Genomic DNA, 16,696 nt, shown 5'->3' on the forward strand with positions numbered 1-16,696 from the left:
TGAGATCCATATTTTCACACTGAGGACAACTCAAACACACCTATTTAAAAAGCTGCAAACACTCACTGATGGTCCAGAAGGAAACACGATGCATTAAAAGTTGGGGGGGTGAAAACATTTGAACAAGATGATGATGTGCAAGTTTATCTTATTTTGTTTAAAGATAATATTTTTTTCATTTAGTACTTCAAAAGATACATGTAATTCCCAGAAGACAAAAAAAGTACAATTTATTCTGTTCATCCAATTCAAAAAGAGCCCCCCGGCTCTTAATGCATCCTGTTTCCTTCTAGAATAGGGTCATTTTTATAAATTCAGTTTTTTTTTTTTTTGTCTTGTGAACTTTATTGTAAACATCTATTATGTGAAATAGTTTATTCAGGACAGTACTAAATAAAAAATAACATGCAATTTTCATGATCCTTATTTTGTTACCCCCTGCAAGGGGTATGTAAACTTTTGAGCTCAACTGTATATGCAATGTAGTTTGTAACCATCTTTGACTGAAAGCCCAATTTTTTCTATCTTTTCTAGCATTTTCTTGTGATTATGGAAATTGTGTGTGAATAGCTTGAGGGGGTTTCTAACATAACCAACCAAATACAAAACCTGTCATAGACTGACAAACCACTTTCTTACCCTAAGGTGAATGTGTCAAATAAAATTGATGGATTTAAATCATTAAATAAATTATGCATACACTGATTTAAACCATTATGTACTGTAGGTAAGATATAATCAATTTCAATACCTTGAATACTTCCCATAAGGATGTGACTTACTACCAAAGAGTTGACAAATGGGTAAACTGAGACTGTACAGCAGATATTTAATGTTTATTTACAATAGAATATTAACATTTCATCCTGTAAATACCATACTCAGGTCATGCATTTCATATCAGAACAGTTTCAAATATACCTTTTAGTGCCTCAAAAAGCTTACTTAAAAAAAAAAAAAAAGGCTTTGCTGAGTATATCTGCTCACATTGCATCATTTTAATCATGTTAGTACAACATAAAAAGCAGAATATATAATGTAGGAAAATATAACTAAAACTGAAGTATTATGATTTACAGTACAGTGAAACAAAAGTCTAAAAACCCCCCAAACAAAACACATTAAAGAGACTAAAATAGATTTTCTTTTTGTGCCTTTGAAATTCAGTCTTTTGTTTCCAATTACATGAATTGTAATTCGGTTTTAGATATGTCATTATTTGTTAACGTACAGATTCCTTGTTTTTGTAAACATCTACATTCAGTTCAGAGATCGATATTAAATTATTTGTAAAGCTTGTCAATAGGCCTACAACATTATACCAACACACAAGATATTATTATGCAGTATTGCGACTGATTTACAGAGAGAATGTCCTATGATTTACGCACCAACGTTTCTAGTACACTAAACACTTGATTTAGGTAAAATTGAACAATATGGGTGAATATCAGTTGACTAAACCAGTTTCTTCTAGACCATTAGTGTTTTTAATTCTATTCAATCAAATAAATCCATAAGCTATAAATGGAGCATAAAATAAAGGTAGTGGAACATGTATGTTGGTTGAAAGATCACAATCACAATGTGATTCTTTTGAAAGGAGCAATCCATTTCCTATTCTCTAAGCACAAAGGTGGAGCTCAAGTGGCAGTGCAAGATATGGAGCCATCTGATGATTCAAAACAAAGCTAGTTTGCATAACCATTGGGGACTTGAATTTAAAGAAGAGGTAGACTGGGCATATTCAAGGTTCCAGGTTTTTTTTTTCTGCTAATTGCTTTATTGTATTCTAAAAATCTTAATTATTGTATGGCATATGACAAAAATCATTAACCATGTCTTCAAGTCTACATTAAACATCAATACCTCAGTTTCTGTAAAATCTGTTGACAGGTGTCAATAATTAAAAAAAGTGATTAAAAAAAAAAAAAAAAAGACCCATCATTTATAATATTCATTTCATTTGATAACTACACAGTGCATTAGCTTTTCTGCAAAAAAACAAAAGCAGGTGATTGAATTGAAATTGGCCAGGTTAGTTAATATTTAAACTGACATTGTAACATAGAAGGGAGTGTCCCAAACAATATAACACTTTTATGCTACAATTAACATTAAAAATTCTACATCTGTATAATAATATAATCTGCAGCGAAACATAATTATTGTCTTTAGGCTTTATATTTTAAGCCTGTTGAGGGTGCACATTACATTTACAAGGTTAAGGCGCAAGTGAGGTCCCCTTTGAATCAGATTATTCTGGAAAGGACCAGAGGCAAATTATGGTTGGGATGTGAGTTATGCTTTTAAATATGTCATATTTAGTGTGATTTGTGGCAAATTCTGTAATGATCTTCAGTTTTTAAGATGGCTGTAGGATAGGTAAATCCATTTCACTTTATCTAGTAAGACTGCATAGTACAAAGTTTATTGTTCTCTAGTTTTCAGTAATGAGAAGAGAATGAATTTCTACAGAACAGCGGCCATGGCAGTGCTGCCAAGATGTGTAATGTTCTGTTTACTAACATGCTCCCAATCATAAAGAGTGTCCAAATGGACTTTATTCCACTCTGCAGATAGTCAACAGCTCCCCGCCCTTTTTTTTTTTTTTTTACCATGCTGGCTTAAAATGTTCAGTGTTTAAATATGACCAAAGGTTTATCAATATCATAGGGATCTTTACACAAACATACACAAAAATATATAACAAATAACTTTTACATCTCATCTGAAGCATTACCATATCCTCTCCAAAAAATCTAAACATTCTTGAAACTTTTCAGTATTATTCATGTGCCAATTTACAAGGTACATGAAAAAACAAACAAAACAATACAAAAAAGAGGCTATAAGTATGTAACACTGCTAATAGTTGAAAGGATTGAGTATAAAAAAATATATGAATAAGATTCTGCCATGTTGTGCAGAAAAACTGTATATGATTGTTTCATATTGTCATGTGAAAATGAAAAGAGAAAATATCTGTATATTAAACTAAATATATAAAAATGAAATAAAATTAAAGCCAGTCTTATATAGCAATATTATTCCCATCAGTAAAAAAAGCCCATTAGCAATATCATGCAGAGCAGGATAAATGTCCTTTTGTGTACATAAATTAAGCAACTAAAGAGGACTGATTTTGTGATGATGTGAATATTCTCTTTTCATCATAGCAACAGTTCCTGCCTGATGCTAAAGCTGTAAGGGCTTGCTTTAGCTCATCCATCTGAAGTCCACCATGTACCCCTGAATCATAACGGCGGCCATAACTAGTGGGGCTGTAGGATGAGGAAAAACCCATGGAGAATCCTGAGCCTGTAGCATCAAAACTTCCCCTTCTAGAGCCTGATCTTGAACCAGTTCTGGATCCAGACCTAGACCCCGAAGTTGATCCAGAGCCACTGATGCTGTATGGGCTGTAAAGGCCTTTACTTGACTGAGAGGACGCCTCTAGCAACCTCATGCCAGATCCTTCTTCTATCATACTTCTGTCCATGGCATCCTTGTATGAGATCTTGAGTTTTGTTTTGGGGCAGGTGAGGTATTTGGAATATCCACTGACATCTCTTAGTTTCTGTGCAGTGCGTGCATCTAGAGTGCCCTTCTTAACAGCATCATCCAGTGATACTCTTCCTGTAACATCTGGTTCAATTAAACCGCCTGTTAGGTACTGGACTTCAAGGAAACGTTGGCCAGCTTCGTAGTAGAGCCAACCCTTCTTTAAGGCTTGAGCGGCAGACATTTTGGTTTTGGTTCTTGGATCTTCAAATCCCTGAAAAGCTTTCTGTGCTAGGTTGATACGATCAACCATGATCTTGTCCACCAGCCCTTTGTTCATTGCATCAGCAACAGAAAATTTCTCACCACTGTTTGGGTCAATAATTCCCCCTGTGCATGCTTGTGCTTCAAGTAGTCTTTGACCAGTGATGTTGTCAACTAGATTCCGATGCATAGCCTCTGTAACTGACACCTTTTCCAAAGTATCTGTATCTAAGATTCCAGCCACTGGTCCAGTTTCCTCAGTTGGATCAGTCCAGGTTGTAGCTGGAGTCTTTATGGAGGGAATTGGACTCATGGGATAGGATGAGCTTGACCCAAAGGAAGATGAACGAGATCTGAAGCCACTCATATTGCCAGAGAGCATGTCTGCAAATTCAGTGATAGAAAGGGTGCCAGCACGGTACTGGTCCAAAGCAGATTTGTCTATGAGGCCCTTGGAGATTGCATCATCAATGTCATACTGCCGTCCAGACCTTCTGTCAATGATCATAGACTTAACAACTCCATCTGATGATGAGGTGGTAATTTCTTCCCATTCACACTCTTGCTCTGCAAGTTCAATGTATGTTTGATGGTCAATGAGCCCTTTGCGGTATGCCTCATACACAGACATTTCTTTTCCTGTTTCTGGATCTACAATAACCACTCTACGTTTGCGGACTGAGGACTTAGAGGATGTCTTTCTTTCACGTTTCTTTTCTTTCAGCAGTAAAAGAGAAAGTCCAGTTTCAGGATCTGTTATACAACGCTCCATCAGCTGGAGGTAAGTTAAATTCTCCTCTGTGTTTGGATCGAAGAATCCCTTAGTGTCATCAGAGGGATCAGTGAGAATGTCGTTCATCTCCTCATCAAATAGACCCCGTTTGTAAGCCATTTCAACAGGAAGTCGATGGCTCTCTTCAGGATCAATGATTCCACCGGTGGCTATTTGAGCCTCAAGCAAACGGATACCATGGTCTTTCAGAATAAGACCTTTCTTCATAGCCTGGAACAGGGAGATCACCTTGCCAGAGTATGGATCTTTGTAGCCAGTCACAGCTCGTTCAGCAGAGAGAAGCTTGTCTTTAAATTCTGGTCCTACGACTCCTGTTTTTACAGCTTCAATGACATTCATTTTGAGATTTTTGATCGGATCAATCACATACCCAGTAGCTGCTTGAGCCTCCAGAAGTTCAAAGGCAGTGCCTGGTCTGATCATGTTCTTCTTCATGGCTTGGTAGACTGAAAGTCGATCTTTTGTAGCCTCTACAAACACGCCTGCAATACAGCTGATGCCTTCAAGAAATTTCTTCAGGTCTTTACTGAGGTCCTCAACAGAAATGGTACCCTCCATCAGTGCTGTGTAGGTCTTCTGATCAATAATTTGAGAACGCAATAACTCGTCTGGAGTGATTTGTTTTCTAAGGCCCTTAAATAGAAGTCTCTTGTCTGCCAGAGACAATAATCGTAAGCCACTCTCTTTATCAACTTTGCATCTTTTGAGAAGTAGAGCATAAGACAGCTTTTCATCTGTTGTTGGATCTGTAAACTGTTTGACATCTCCACTTGGATCAGATATCCTCTCACTGGTTTCTTTGTTCATGTAACCACGTTGCATGGCAACATCAATTGGGAGGCGGAAGTAGTACTCTGGATCCATGAGACCACCTGTTGCTACCTGGGCCTCCAAGAGCTTCATGGCATAATCCTCAGGAACGAGGTCCTTTTTCATGGCTTGGAATAGAGAAATGACCTTACCACTGTAGGGATCCTTATAACCTGTGACTGCTCTCTCAGCAGACAAGAGTTTGTCATGGATCTCTGGGCCAACAAGACCCTTCCGGACAGCCTCATCAACTGTCAACAATTCATCTTTCACAGGGTCAGTGATGAATCCTGTGGCTGCTTGTGCCTCCAACAGATCAATGGCAATGTCAGGTTTAATGAGACCTCTCTTCATGGCTTGGTAGATGCTAACCTTAGCATAGTTATCTGAGAGAACTCCAGCAATGCTGCCGGTTCCAAAGAGATACTGCTTCACACTTGGCATCTCCATAACTTCCCGGATTGTTTTCTTGCCTTGTTTGAGCAGATTGTAAGTTTCGAGGTCTATAATACGCGCTCTGTAAAGTTCATCAATAGTAACCCGGCGTCTGATTACATCACATGACATACTCTGCTCAGTTTTGATGATCTCTCTTTGTTCAATTATTTCAATTATAATAATGATCATTCTTTCTTTTGTGATTATGCCTGAGCGATACTGTTCAAGGAGCCTTTGTTTTTCCTCTTCAGGAAGCAAATCTGATTTCATGACTTCCCATAATGTCACTTGTTTTCCTGCATAACTCTCATGTGGTATGGCTATTTGGGTGTTAGCTAAATCTGTTTGTGCTTGTTCCTCAGTGTAAACATAGGATTTCTCCGCTTGCTCGGGAGTCTGGGCTTTAGAAAGTGGTAACAGGGCAATTCCAAATTCTGGATCGGTGATACATCTCTCTTTCAGTTGTTTGTATGTGACATTTTCATCTTTGTTGGGGTCAGTGAAACATTTGATGTCATCTGTGGGGTCTTTAAAAGATTTGGCTAATTGCTTGCTGAAGTAGCCACGCTGAATGGCTATATCATTAGGAAGTCGATGGCTATTTACTGGATCAATTATCCCTCCAGTGGCCTCCTGGGCATCTAGAAGAGGTATGGCATGTTCTCTTAGAACAAGCTGTTTTTGCATTGCTTGAAGAAGAGAGATCTTATTACCAGTGTATGGATCTTTGTAACCAGTAACAGCTTTCTCTGCTGAAAGCAGTTTTTCATGAAGCTCTGGACCAACAATGCCAGCCTTAACAGCATCATCCACTACAAACTTCTCATTCCTGATAGGATCAACTATGTAGCCAGTAGCTGCTTGAGCTTCAAGCAGGGACAGACCTGTGTTTGGTGTCAGCAGTTTCTGCTTCATTGCTTGGTAAATGCTGAGCTTTTCCTTTGTTTTTTCCAAAAATACCCCAGAAATAGAATCAGAACCTTGCAAGTAGCGTTTGATGGAGTCACTAACTTCTGCAGGTTTCTTTTTGCCTTGTTGGATTTTGTCATAGGTGTCCTTGTCAATGATTTTAGATTCAAGTAAGGAACTGGCTGGTACAGGTCCTCTGAAGCCATCAAAGTTGTCCTGTCTCTTCTTTTCTTTTTCATCCACTGTAGCGATCACAATCTTGATCAGTTTTTCAATAGTGATTTTTCCTGATCTATACTGACGAATAAATTCCATCCTTTGTACCTCTGTGAAATATTCAGAGTTGATAATTTCCCAAATGGTGATTATTCTTCCTTTAAAAAGTCCACTGTGCAACTCAACCGTAGCATGGCTCAAGGTCTCTTTAGTTTGTGCATCAGAAACTGGTTCTATTTCTTTTGACTTGATCGCCTTTTCAGATAGTGGAAGCAATGGAAGACCAGTCTGCTTATCAGTAATGCATCTTTTCAGAAGTTCAGCATAAGTGACATTTTCTTGTGTGTTGGGGTCAGTGAATACTGTATTGGAGACTGATGGGCTGCTTAAGTCTTGATTCATCTCCTCATTTAGGTAACCACGTTTATATGCAATATCTGGAGTGATGCGGTAACTTTTCTCAGGATCAATAATTCCTCCAGTTGCAAGTTGAGCTTCCAACAGACGGACACCTTGGTCTTTCTTAATGAGATCTTTTTGCATTGCTTCAAACAGGGATACAGTTTTTCCAGTATATGGATCTTTGTAACCACAAACAGCTCTTTCTGCAGACAACAATTTCTCATGCAGCTCTGGGCCAACAACACCACTTTTGACTGCTTCATCAACTGTGAGCTTTTGGTTTTTCACTGGATCAATTATGAAGCCTGTTCCAGCCTGGGCCTCCAGAAGGTTTAGCGCAGGCTCTGTTCCAAGTAAGTCCTTCTTCATGGCTTCATAGAAAGACATCTTTTCAGAAGTTGACTCAATCTGCACTCCAGCAATACTGTGTGTCCCCTTTAGGGCTTTCTTGACGGGTTCAAGCTCAGACACCTCTTTAAGAGTAGCTTTTCCGTTGTGCAATTTGTTGAACAAATCTTTATTAATAACCTTTGCTTCCAGAAGTTCAGACGCTGGCACTGATGATCTCAAACCATCAAATGCAGGTTCCTTCTTGTTTTCCTTGTCCTCTACAACAGTTATTACAATTCTAATAACTTTTTCAACAGTAATTTTGCCTGTCTTGTATTGACGGATAAGATCCTTTCTCTGTTCTTCAGTGAAGTACTCAGAGTTTATGACCTCCCAAATTGTGACAGCCTTTCCTTTGAATCTTCCAAATGGAACTGTTAGGTTTGCCTTACTAAATACATCTTTAGTCTCCTCATCAGTATACGTTCTTTCAATTTGGGATGCACAGTCTGTGATTGGTAGTAATGGAATGCCTGTCTCAGGATCTGGTTTGCATTGCTCCAGTAACTCACGATAAGTGAGGCTATCCTGAGTGTTGGGATCAATGAATGCTTTTTTGTCAGCAGGAGGGCTGGACAGAATTTTGCTTAGATCATCATCAAGCTGACCTTGTGTGCAAGCCATTTGCACTGGTACACGGTGGCTATTGACAGGATCAATTATCCCACCAGTTGCATATTGAGAATCAAGAAGTTTTGTGGCCTGGTCCTCTGCGATCAAACCTTTTTTCATTGCTTCAAACAGTGAGATTGTATTTCCAGTGAATGGATCTTTGAATCCTGTGGCGGCTCTTTCGGCCGATAACAACTTGGTGTGCAACTCAGGTCCAATCAAGGTATCCTTCACAGCTTCGCTTACAGAAAGTCTTCTGTTCTTAATGGGGTCAATTATGTAACCAGATGCAGCTTGGGCTTCAAGAAGCATCATAGCTGTGCTTTGTGTAATCTTCTTGTCCTTCAAAGCTTGATAAATGCTCATTTTCTGGTTGGGTTCAACTATTACACCGCCAATGCAATCTTTACCTTTTAGGCACATCTTGACCTTGTCATTCTTAGAAAGCTCTTGCAAAGTTGTTTTGCCTTTCTTAAGCTTGTCAAATTCTTTTTTGCTGAGCACACCAATCTCATGGAGCCTGCTTGCAGGCACCTTCTCTCTGATTCCATCAAATGCCAGGGGTACATCTTTTTTCACACCATCCACTTCTGTAGAGCCATTTAGGACCTTCTTTGTTGTTTCAACCATGGTCATATGAACTAACTCTTCTTCAGGGACTTTGTCAGTTTGAATTTCAATCTCCTTGGTGTGGGATGGCTTTTGTGAACTCTGAAGCTGCTGGAGTTTTTCTCGCAAGTTCTTGTTTTCCTCTGCCAGAAGTTTCTCTTGTTCAATTCTTTTCTTTTCAAGCTCTTGCATTTCTTTTTGCCTGGCATTCATCTCTTCCTCAGCATCCTTTTGCTTTTTGATAGCAGCATCCATGGCAGACTGCAGTTTCTTTCTCTCCTCCTCCATTTGCTTTTTCTGACGCTCCTGTTCATCTTTAAGTGCTTCAGCCTTCTTTACTTCATCTTCAAATTGCTTCTCCAGCTTCTTTTTCTCTGCCTCAATGGCTTTCTCCTTCTTCAGCAGTGTCTCTTTTTCTGCAAAGAAAGTCTGCTGGAGGATAGTCTTTTCCTGCTGTAACTGTTCTTGTTGTACATTGGCCATCTGTGGTAAAACAGCATAAAACAATAATTAATTAAATGCATGACATGGAAAACACTGTATAAGGAAAAATATAACTGCACAACTCAATACAATATGTTTATGGAATAAACATATTGTACATATCTTATATAATTACATCATAACTTGCACCTGTCAGTGTACTTTTTAATTAATCTCTCATATGCTTTGGTGTCATATTTATATAGTGTATTGTGTTTATTTGATTCTGTGGTTACAGTGATTTAATTGAAATGACAATTAAGTAAATGCAATTATTAAAGTTTTAGTTTATCCACAAATGAAAATGTCATCATTTACTCACACTCATGTTGTCACAAACCTAACCTACCTTTCTTCTGCAGAAAGTTTTCAACAGTTTCAACTGTTTATGTCCATACAATGAAAGTCAAAGTGGGTGAAAATAATATTGGAACCCACTGACTTTCATTCCATGGGAAAAACAGATACATTCTTCATATTATCTTTGAGTTCCACAGAAGAAAGTAAGTCATACAGGTTTGGAAAAAGAGTAAAGGATGGCATTTTTTTATTTATTTATTTTAGGTTAACTATATCTTTAATAAGATGAAATCACTGTAACAACAGAATCAAGTGAATACAATATACTATAGAAATATGATAACTTTACAACATACTAGAATAGAGATTAATTAAAAGGTACACTTATATATAACAGCTGGAATTATTTTAGTTTGTTGTTGAATAAATTATGGAAATATTAGGAAAATTACAACACATTATAATGCCCAAGTTACAGACATTTGAAAGTAATAAAAAAGTAAATAGTGATACTAACAATGTGCAAATATGGACACTGTGTTAAAGGGGACCAGAACATCTTTGTTCATGGTAATTGCAGGCTTTGTTATCACTGTGACTGGCAACATACAATTTACATGAACAAAGGTTCAGAAGTGGTATAAAAACTGTTAATTGTTAATTAAGGTGTTTAAGGGTCATATTTTAAACACTAGACTGCAGTAACACAATACCTCTTTTGATTGTTTTTGTAAGTCAGCAGCCTCTTTTTTCAGTTTTTCCTTTTCTTTCTCAAGCTCTGCGATTGCTTTATGCAGATCATCAGCCTCTTTTTTGCTCTGCAGTCTCTGTACTTCCAGTTTCTTAACAACAGTGTGTTTTTCTGAAGTCTGTTTTTCAGTCTCTAGCAGACGGTTTTTGATTTCATCTGCTTGTTTCTTGAATTTTTTGGCTTCCTCCTCCGCTTTTGACTGAGCATCACTTAGCTGCGTCACCTTGATCTTTAGTTTCTCAGCCTCTGCGGTAATCTCTAATTGCCTCTTGCGTTCAGCCTCTAAAGATTTCTGGAAGCCTTCAGTCTCCTGCTCCAGACGCTGCTGCATCTCCTTTTTGGCCTCTAACAGCTTTTGAGCCTCTACCTGTGCCTGATCTTTCTGTTTCTGGAGCTTTTCAGCTTCAGCCTTCAGTTTTGTTGCCTCAAGAATAGCCTGCTTTTTCTCTTCCAGCATCTTATCAGCCAGTTCCCTCTGTTTGGCGAGATCAGACTCTGCAATTTGTCGTAATCTTGCAGCTTCTTGAGCCTCAATATTGAGCCGTGCTGCCTCCTCTGCCAATTTTTTCATGTTCTCAGCCTCCTCCTCAAGGAGTTTCTTTGTGTTATCTTTATCTTTCTTCATAAGCTCTTGGTTTTCCTTTTCAATTTTAAGTTTCAGTTTTAGTAATTCCTCCATCTGAATCTTGACTTTAGAGAGCTCATCCTCTACTTGAGCCTTCTGCTTCATAGCATCACTGACCTCTTGTTTGAGTCTCTTAAGTTCATCATCAAGGATAGATTTCTGTTTGTCTGTCTCATCAAGTTGCACTTTAACCTTCACTAGCTCCTCCTCAACTGAAGACTTCTGCTTCAGGGTCTTTTCTGCAAGCTTTTTGTACTTGGCCATTTCCGCATCAGCCTCTTGCTTTTGTTTTAAAGCAGCAGCCTCTGCTTCAGCCCGTCTGGAAGCTTCCTTTTCAGCTTCCTTCCTCAGTTTTTCAGCATCTTCCTGGGCTTTGGCCTGTTTGGCAGCTTCAGCCACAGCTGCCAGCTTTTGACGTTCAGCTTCCTCTGCTTTCTTCTGCAATAGGGCAGCCTCTTTCTCAGCCTTGTCTTTAGCCTTTTCTGCATCTTGTGCCAGTTTCTTTGCTTTTTCAAACTCTTCCTTGAGTTTATCCTGCGCCATGCTGTCTTTATTTTGCTGGAGAAGAACATCTTGGGCTTTCTGCTCAGCAGCAGAGCACTTCTGTGCAGCCTCTTTGACTAAAATGATCTGTCTCTCGGCTTCTTTCTCTGCAATCTCTTTCTGCTTTTTGGCATCTTCTGCTTTCTTTATAAGACGGTCAACCTCCTCTTGAGCAGCTTTGTGTTGCCTTGCCGCCTCTTCTTCTGCAGCCTGGATTTTTTTCACCTTGGCCTCTGCCTCTTTCCTTTTTTTCTCCTCTTCCAAAGCAAGTTTTCTGAATTTCTCTGCCTCTTCCTCAGCCTTCGCTTTGCTCTTCTGTGTCTCCTCTGCAATGCCCTTCAGTTTGTTAAGCTCAAGTTCAAGGTCCTGTTTGCCAGTTGAAGCTTTTTCAAAATTGAGTTTGAGAATGTGGATCTCCTCCTCCACCACTTTCCTCTGCTTCAAGGTTTCTTCTACAATTTTCTTTTGCCTGTCGAGCTCAGTGTCTGAAGATTTCTTGAGCTGATCAATCTTTTCTGCTATTGCTTGCTTATGCTGAGCCGCTTGATCTTCGAGAACTTTTCTCTGGTAGGCCTCTTCTTCGGATTTTCTCTTTAAACGGTCATTTTCAGCCTCCTTCTCTTTCAAAGCAATCTCAGCCTCAGTTTTTAGACGGGTTGCTTCGTTGATAGCTGCTAACTTTTCTTTGAGGATCTGCTCAGCCTCTGCTCTCTGACGGGCAGCTTCTTCTTCTGCAATCTGCCTCTGTTTCTTTGCTTCTTCTACAACTGACCTCAGTTTAGTTGCCTCCTCAGCCAGTTCCCTCATTTTTGCAGCCTCAGATTCAAGTAGTTGTTTGCTCTTTTCAGTGTTTGACATAGACTCTTTCTCAGCTTTGGATTTCATGTGCAGTAGAACCTCCATCTCCTTCCTAACTTTGACCAGTTCCTCCTCAAGCTCCTTCTTCTGGTTGACAGCAGCATTGACATCATTTTTGAGACGCTGGAGCTCATCATCCAAGACAGTTCTCTGTTGTTCAGCATGCTCAAAATCTGCTCTTAATCTAATAAGCTCTTGCTCTGCTGCAAGCTTCTGTTTAGCAGTTTCTTCAGCCATCTTCCTTTGGTTCTCCAGTTCCTTTTCGGCAAACTCTTTCTGTTTAAGGGCAGCCTCCTCAGCTTTTCCTCTCTTCTTTGCCTCCCGTTTGGCTTCCTCCTTCTGTTTCTCTGCTTCCTCCTGAGCTGCAGTTTTCTTATTGGCCTCTTCTTCTGCCTGGAGCCGGAGCCGGAGAGCTTCATTAGCCTTCTGTCTCCATGTTTCTAGCTCCTTTTCTGCCTGCTCTCTTGCCTTATCTGCTTCAGCTTGCTGCTTTTTGAGATGTTCTGCTTCTTCCTGCAGTTGAATGACCATCACCTGCTCATGTTTGAGTGATTCTTCCAGTTTTGCTGTCAATGACAATTGTTTACTCTCAAGCTGAGTGGCTGCAGTTTTCTTAGCCACCTCCTCTACCACTTGAATCTGTCTCTGCTTTTCCAGCTCTGCTTGCTTCATGTGCCTCTCAGCTTCTTCAGCTTGAAGCTTGAACTTCTCAAGATCCTCAAGGGCCCTCTTTTTCTCTTTGGCAGCCTCCTTTTCTGCCTCTGATTTCAGTTTAAGCTCCTCTTCTGCCTTGCGTTTCTTCTGAGTCTCTTCGGCAACTTGCTTCCGAAGCTTCTCTGCTTCATCCTGCGCTGCTTTTCGAAGTTTTTCGGCATCTGCAGCTTTTTCCCTCAGCTGTTGAAGCTCTGTTTCAGCAGTGCTTTTTTGTTTCATTGTTGTCTCTAACTGGAGACGGATTATGCGGATTTCTTCTTCAATTCTGGTGCGGCTTTGGAGGGCTTCCTCTACCTGTTGAGTCTTAGACTTGATTTCCTGGTCAGAAAGGCTTTTGAGCTCCTGAAGCTCTCGCTGAATATTGTGCTTCTGTTTCTCAGCATCGACAGCGACGTCCTGTCGCTTGCTGACTTCGTCTTTCATCTTGGTCTTCAGCTCATTCGCCTCTTGTTCTGCTTTAGCAATAGCCTTTGCGTGAGATTCAGCTAACTGCCTTTGCTTTTCTAGCTCGGCCTGCATCTCGGCCAGCTTTTTTCTATCTTCTTCCTTAAGTTTTTCGGCAGCTTTCTGTATTAGTGGGGGTAAATAGTAGGGGAAACAGAAACAAAGTTTAAGAGTTAGATATTAAGTGCATGTACGTACATGCAAATGTAAGTACATGGACAAAGTTACAGGGTGTTATGCTAAATAGTTAAGCTAAACAGAAAAACAACTTATGTAGTTACAGAAGACTTATTAAGGATAATATAAAGTCACAATGTATGGTACACAAAATGAGACACAATCACTTCACAAAACACCACTACAACTGGAATATCAAATGGCTTCATGCTAATGAGGTGTTATCACTGGATATGGCTACTTTTTTACTTTTTTTTTTTAAACAAATGAAGGGTTACAAATGTTTTGGATTCCCTTTTGAACAAAATATGGAAATTAATCCTTTTAATATATTAACCTTTAAATAAATTATTATTGTAAAAGGTCTATGAACAAAAAAGTATTTGAAAATTTATTTTCATGATATTATCATGCCTACAACAGAACAGCTTAGTGATGCAGCAAAGAAACAATGAGAATTATTAAATAATGCTAGACCATAAGGGGGGAAAAGAAGAAAAACTGGTCTGATGAATGCCAAAGTGTATATTTTGACAAATCCAATAATATATATGAATGCATATATTATTTTATATTTTAGTTAACATATTTCTTAATAATGGCAAAAATGCAAATGTAATTAACAAGGGACTGGAAAAGGATGAACATGCACTTTTGTGGACAATTTACCTCTTTAGCGCCCAAACATGACAAACATTCATCATGATAAAGTACTGGCAAGCAGTTTAGAGAAGCAAACAAGAAAATAAAGGTTAGAAAGGAAAATGGAAACCAAAATTGTGCAGAAAACAACTACAGAAGAAGGGGTGACAGTCAGGCTGAAGAATACTCAGAGGGAAAATCAACAACTAGAGCACAAAGGAATGATGGATAACAACGTGGCTATCTTTTTACAAAAGCAGCAGACCAAATCCAAAAAGGAAATTAAACTAGAGAAACAATGTGGCATCACTGGTACATTGCACCATGCACTAACTTTTATTTTTAGGAAAAGAGAATATTCTAAGTTGGCTTCAGGCTGAAGGGTACCTAACTGAGAGCTCACTATAATGTAAGAGATATTAAGACCTCCATAGTAGTAAACACATAATGAAAGACATACATTGTGAAAAATGGAATGTGCTGCACCACTAGCATTAATAATACTGAATAATACTCAATCTGTTACATTTTTGATTTCCAGAACTTGTCTTCACTATTGTGTCACTCTTTGATAAAAATGTAACTGTGTCTCATATGGTTTGTACAGTGAAATAAATACATATTTCATATGTCCATACATCCACAAATTAAACTACAAAAGGGTCAAGTTAGTGAGTTAAAGTTAGGGCTAGAGTAATAAAAGACTTTAGGTTTTGACACTTACCACCTCATCCTCTAGACGGCGATGTGTCTCAATGATGAATTTAATATACTGTGTCGAAAGAGTCATCAGCTCACTGTAGCGTGTTCTCAGAGTCACATACTGAAAGATATTTTTAAATTATTTGGCATGTCAAATAAAACCAAGAAATAAAAGCCCAAGTATAACAGTATAAGTCATGCATACATTATGTAAATTAACGCATATAGCAGATTAAGAGTCAAAAACAGGTGGATATCAGATATCAAGGTTACCTCTTGGATGATGTCATCAGATGCAGACTCCATTTTTGTCTTCTTCAGAGGGGAAGCGATGGGCTCCACAAGAGCTTTATAAGTCACCAGCTGGAGTTCATAATCCTGGATGAGAACATTCAGTCAGACTGCTACTCATAAATCATTTGAATTTAAGTCAAATATGTATACGGCAGCATTCATACACACCTTTATGGCATCGATGTATGCTTTAGCATATTTATGGCACTCATCCACCTTGTCCTTGTTCTTCTCAATCTCCTCAAGCAGTTTCTGTACAAAGGATGGACATGATATAAATAAAAAGATAAATTACATGATTTTCTTACACATTATTATATGATAAGCATTGAATACAGAATTAGCATTTCAGACAGACCAACTGATACACAAACAGACAGAATGACAGATATATACCTTCTCTTGGGTCAGCTGCTCTTGAAGGGCTTTGCTGTCAATGGGCACGGCATGGAGCTTGTCCTGCCTCTGTTTGGCATCTGCTATCCAGCGGATGAGCCAGTCATAGCTCTGTCTGTAGGCCTGCATCTGCCTGCTCAAAAGGTCAAGTTCTTGCTGCCTCAGCTCAATCTGAGCGAACACAGCCTGCCAGCGGTCCTTCAGGTTGCCCACCAGCTGCCTGTAGTGCTCCAGCTCTATGTCACGTTCACTGTGCAGCTGAGACATACGGTCATTCACCGCCGTAGCCCTCTGAAGCTCCTCTTCCAGACGGTCAAATGTGGCTTGCTTGCCCTCCGCTTCTGAGCGCAGTTTCTAGTGTCAAGAAAGAAGGAAAGAACGTGAACATGTTTGTGAGGTCATGTTTGATTTGAGCTCATAGTTGTAAACAATTTAATGCATAACTGGGTAATTGTGGGAAAGATAATGTACCTGGAGCTGTGTTTGAGTGGCTTCAATCTCTTTCTCATTAACAGGAACTTTGTTCACATCACGCAACTGGTTCTCATATTTGTTGAGAATGTCTTCTGCTCCCTTTGTGCTGCGGATTACCATGTCAATGGTCTTCAGCCTTTATAGACAAAAAGAATAGGATCAGCAAAATGTTTATGTGAAGGACAAAAAGATGATTTGAAAAAGTAATTCTATTGAAACTATCTAAATAAACTATCTAAAAATTATTTTTTTTAATTCAGCAAGAATGCATTCAATTGAAAGTGACAGAAAAGACTTACATAGTTACAAAAACTATTTCTATTTACTTTCTTTTGAACTTTCTACT

At 38.9% G+C, this 16,696-nt stretch overlaps 1 protein-coding gene across 16 annotated transcripts in view; it reads right to left on the reverse strand.

The window, feature by feature from the left end:
* Positions 1–826: 826 nt before the first annotated feature.
* pleca (plectin a) overlaps positions 827–16,696 on the reverse strand; it is a 94,545-nt gene continuing 78,675 nt past the window's right edge. For all 16 annotated transcript variants that reach the window (XM_067410834.1, XM_067410841.1, XM_067410830.1 and 13 more), the window contains 7 exons: positions 16,348–16,486; positions 15,877–16,230; positions 15,649–15,732; positions 15,460–15,564; positions 15,209–15,307; positions 10,444–13,788; positions 827–9,430 (listed from right to left, as the gene is read on the reverse strand). In XM_067410834.1, coding sequence (XP_067266935.1) covers positions 3,122–9,430; positions 10,444–13,788; positions 15,209–15,307; positions 15,460–15,564; positions 15,649–15,732; positions 15,877–16,230; positions 16,348–16,486 — 10,435 coding nt within the window. In that variant the 3' untranslated portion in view covers positions 827–3,121. The remainder of the gene's footprint in view (positions 9,431–10,443; positions 13,789–15,208; positions 15,308–15,459; positions 15,565–15,648; positions 15,733–15,876; positions 16,231–16,347; positions 16,487–16,696) is intronic.

Source organism: Chanodichthys erythropterus, chromosome 15 (genome assembly GCF_024489055.1).
Source record: "Chanodichthys erythropterus isolate Z2021 chromosome 15, ASM2448905v1, whole genome shotgun sequence".
Classification (NCBI taxonomy): domain Eukaryota; kingdom Metazoa; phylum Chordata; class Actinopteri; order Cypriniformes; family Xenocyprididae; genus Chanodichthys; species Chanodichthys erythropterus.